Here is a 4,279-nt window from a genome sequence, read left to right on the forward strand (position 1 = left end):
ACACACACACACACACACACACGTGAAAGTGGCTGTTTTGACACAGTTTATAACCAGTTTATAACCACAGGTGTTAATTTCTCAACATAATACCCACACCATGAGCTGTTATCGGTCAAATGGATGATTAAAGCTATGTTACTATGAAAAATAGTTGTTTTAAACACTGACATTATTTACTGGCCTGTACAGTAAGGTCACGGATTATTCTGGCCATCATAACCTGTGACCAGTGTGATCCTGGCTATTTGAGGGTTAATTATTTTAAGTGAGATATGACTATAATGAAGAGGTGGCAGAAACACTAAAAACTACCAGAACACTTAAAATCATTTCTTAATTGCTTTACAATTAAATGGCCAAAGTTGGTTTACATATTTTAACGATAGAACAAAGGCATTCAGTGCGATGGTCCATCAAACAGTTTTCAGAGTTAAATACAAAGGAATACATTCTATTTTCTTTGTCAATGCGATGGTAATAAAGGAGCCGTGAAGTTTACAATCCCAGCTGTATCAGTATTTTCGCAGTTTACCTAAAGACTCTTCTCGCTGATCTTCAAGACGTACCTGCGTTCTACAGCCCCCTGCGGTCACAGAAAATGATGGGTCACAGATTTTGCTGTAACACCGGCTTACTTTCACCCCTGGGTATATCTGTGTGAACAAAGAATGATGTGCAGCATGTGCATTGAAATTCGTGTGCATTTAACACACAGAGCCACGCTGGCCAACGCGCGTCTCCTTGTCTGCACTGATAAAATGTATGTGTTCCTCTGTTAGATGGTGCTTTAGCGGACCAGTGATTCAGTCCATGGAGGAGCTTTCACACTTGCCTCGTAGTTGCGCAGCACACTGGTTTTATTTCATTTTTACCATTATTATTTTTTTATTTTTTACAGCGACATGCTGTAAAATGCTTTCTCTACTTACAGTCAACTTTGGCGTGCAGCTGAAGTTGCTGCACGCGGAGATCAGAAAACCCGTCCCATAAAGCTCGGGCAACCAAAACAGTCTCTGTGGTGCTTATTAAAAACCCTAATAAGGGGAGACATGAAAAAATTACATCTACCGTTTGTCCCTCTGTGTCCAGCAGAGAAGCACAGTGCAGCAAATTTAGCTCATCATACAGGGTCGGTCCAAGGTTGTATGAGGCCTCGAGAAGAATTTGACTTAGGGTCTCCTTTTGCTGCTAAGAACATCAGCACCACAAAAAGTATTTCACCATAGACTGAGTGAAATCTGGGAGAGGGACTTAGCTTAATTAGCCAACCTTAAAAGCAATCAGTGATAATTGTAATTTACTAAGATATATTTGTGAACAAACAAAGTGGAAACTCAAAGATTAAACTCGTAGCATCAGTTTGTATATATGGTAAAACAACAATGCAACTATAAAGATTGATCTTGGCACTTTACAAAGTAAACTTGCCAGTTCTTTAAATGTAAATGTTAAACAATTTAAAATCTTTTAATTTGTCTATGCTTGAACCATTAAATCAAATTTAACAACATTGATATTCTCAATAAAGAAATGTTAGATTTCTATATCTATGGTCTGATTTAAAATGTTAGTATTTATGGGGACCCTACAAGCCTTGGGAGTCTTAAGGAGCAACTGAAGTGCAAATAATTGATATTTATTTTAATTGTATTTTTTTGTAATTGTTGCTTTCAAGATTCTATAATGGTGGGTCAGCAATGTTTTCCAGCAACATAATTACCCAGTAATATTTTTAAATTTCCTGTCAATGTAACATTTTTTAATACAAAAAACACGGTGGGCCACTGGTGAACCAACTCGGTGCCCCAAACACCGGGCTTAGCAAGTTTTCTGGGAGAAACCCTGCAAAGCTGGATGTCAAAATTTGAGATAGAATATCAATGGATACCAGTCATGCAAAATAAGTCATCTGCAGTTTAAAATTGGTTTTTGGAAAAGAATAAATATTAAGGTACTGCTTAAAGTTTATAAAATAAAAAATATTTATAATAAACAGGTTCCTAGGAGGAAAGAAATAACTCCTACTTTGAGGTTTCAGGAAGTCCAGCAGACAGCTCGAGGAACACAGACAGATAGTTTCCACGGACGACGCCGTTACCATCCTGAGAATGTCAAACAGTAGTTACCAGCTTTAAACAGAATTCTGGACATTTCTTTTCTAAATTATCCATCAAAAACATTGAAAAACAGCTTCAGCAAATAAAATAGCTTCAGACTTACTGGGTAAACTTTAAGCCTCCAGCAAAGGCCAGATATCTGCAGAGGAGGACTGTAGACAGGGTCAGCCCGCTGCCTCAGAGTGCTACAAACAGAACAAACCTACTTTTAGACCTACAGCAACATGAACAAAGTGGGACTTTTTACTTTTCTGCTCTCCAGAGAACATTTAATAATTAGTTGGATGGAAGGAGCAGCTCTGGCTTCAGATAATGAAGACCTTAATTATGGATTAAAAAAAAGCAAATAAATGGTAGAAACTCTATAAACCACAAAGATTAATATGGAAAATACTCAAGTTCACACATGTATTGATCAACAATACTCCAAAAACACAAAATCTCCCTAGTTTCTAGTGTGAATATCTTAGTATACTTGAAATAATACAAACCTAACTTAGAAGTAATTTCCGCAAGAAATTTAGTTTTAAGTCAGTAATTCCTTAATATTGATGAAAAACTACTAGCTCCACTGGCAAATTATTTCACTTTGTACTTTTTCATCAATATTAAGAAATTATTTACTTAAAAAAGCTTCTATATCTTGCTGTTAGTCTTGAAAAAAAAATTAAGATATTTGCACTGGAAACTAGACCAAAAATATTTGGTACTATTTTGTGTTATGCAGTGAACCACCACATTGATTGGTTTATTGTATATTCAAATGAATTATTTTATTTCAGAAGCACAATGACACTGAAAAAAGTAGGTTTATTATTATTTAAATCGGGAAACTATTATATATAAACAAATCATTCTTAGCACCACCATGATAAAAATTCTCTTTACTTTATATTGATGAGAGTGTTGAGGAACGTTTAGTTACTAAAAGAGAACTTCAAATGTATGGGGTATATATGATGTGACCATGGGTCACGTTAACGGAATATTTTATGTACTTGACCGTTTTGGGGGTTTTTCCAACAGTGGAAAAATTTGATACCTGTCTGTTGGTGGAATTGTGTAGATATTATAGACTTTACGCAAAGAGTTCATCGCAGATGCAACTAAAATCAATCAATAAAAAAATCTTATCTGAATATCATCTCATGGGCACTGAACTAAGTGTGTCTTGCCGACCGAAAGCTGACCGAGTGTTGAAGAGTTATGGACTGGACGCTTTGGAGTGCGTCTGGTTCAGAAGCGCATTTCAAACCAATGGTTGAAATTCCAGTCTCCATTACACGCAGAACAAAAGAATGAAAGAGGATGCAATGTTGTGTTAATCCATTTGTAGTCTAAACAGAGGAGCTGGCAGTTTATCTTGAGGAAATAAATAAAAGTGCAGAAGTTAGTTAGACTGTAACATGCGCAGTACGCTGCATAACCAATGGGGACGCAGCTCCGCCGCTGTGAAGAATTAAACTTAACTCACCCTGCAGTTTTAACAAACGGAGCTGGAAGACATTACCCTCCTGCTCCCAGAAGGAGAGCGGCACTCAGGAGAAGCGCAGCAGATGTAACATCTGTCCGTTTCGGGGAAGTGAAACCACACAAAAAAAAATCTTCGAAAAAGCGCACATCCGGACCACACAGGGTAAAAAAGCCGGCAAAGTTCAATTAATTGGTTTGGTTCATACAGATCCAACTGTCTGATGAACCAGCGCAGATTTCTCTGCAGATGCAACCAGGAGGAATTTGTGAGGCTGTGCGTTCAGAACCCAGCAGGTGAATTAATGGTAATTTAAGTGGAGTCTTTAATTTAATTTATTAAAAGTTATTAGGGCCACAGTCAGTGGTTTGTGTCACTATGGAGAAAAAGTTAAATGTGTTTATCTGCTTTATGTGTGATGGGATATGGATACACGGCTCAACTAGGTGAACATTAACTAACCCGCATAAAAACGCAGCTCAATAGCCATGTTAATATGATTATAATTTGACAGGTAAAAATAGTACATGACAGATTTTTTTAATGCTGTCAAGTCAAAATGACAGACAAAAAAAATGTCTAGTGCAGCCTCTGGATGTGACACTCTTCAAAACTGGGGAGACAAAAGAATTTGTTGCTAAATTAGGGGAAGTTTGCATTACTCTTTACACTAACTATATCTGTATGT

At 36.9% G+C, this 4,279-nt stretch overlaps 1 protein-coding gene across 1 annotated transcript in view; it reads right to left on the bottom strand.

Moving 5' to 3' along the window:
• Window positions 1-4,279, bottom strand: part of LOC106938516 (E3 ubiquitin-protein ligase TRIM37-like) — a 64,611-nt gene that overhangs the window by 53,232 nt on the left and 7,100 nt on the right. Inside the window, exons 6-7 of the mRNA XM_015020590.1 lie at window positions 2,224-2,305; window positions 2,027-2,105 (exon numbers count right to left, since the gene is read on the bottom strand). Of these exons, the coding sequence (XP_014876076.1) occupies window positions 2,027-2,105; window positions 2,224-2,305 (161 nt within the window). The remainder of the gene's footprint in view (window positions 1-2,026; window positions 2,106-2,223; window positions 2,306-4,279) is intronic.

Source organism: Poecilia latipinna, unplaced genomic scaffold (genome assembly GCF_001443285.1).
Source record: "Poecilia latipinna isolate Pla-1442-1.1 unplaced genomic scaffold, P_latipinna-1.0 Scaffold2610, whole genome shotgun sequence".
Lineage (NCBI taxonomy): Eukaryota > Metazoa > Chordata > Actinopteri > Cyprinodontiformes > Poeciliidae > Poecilia > Poecilia latipinna.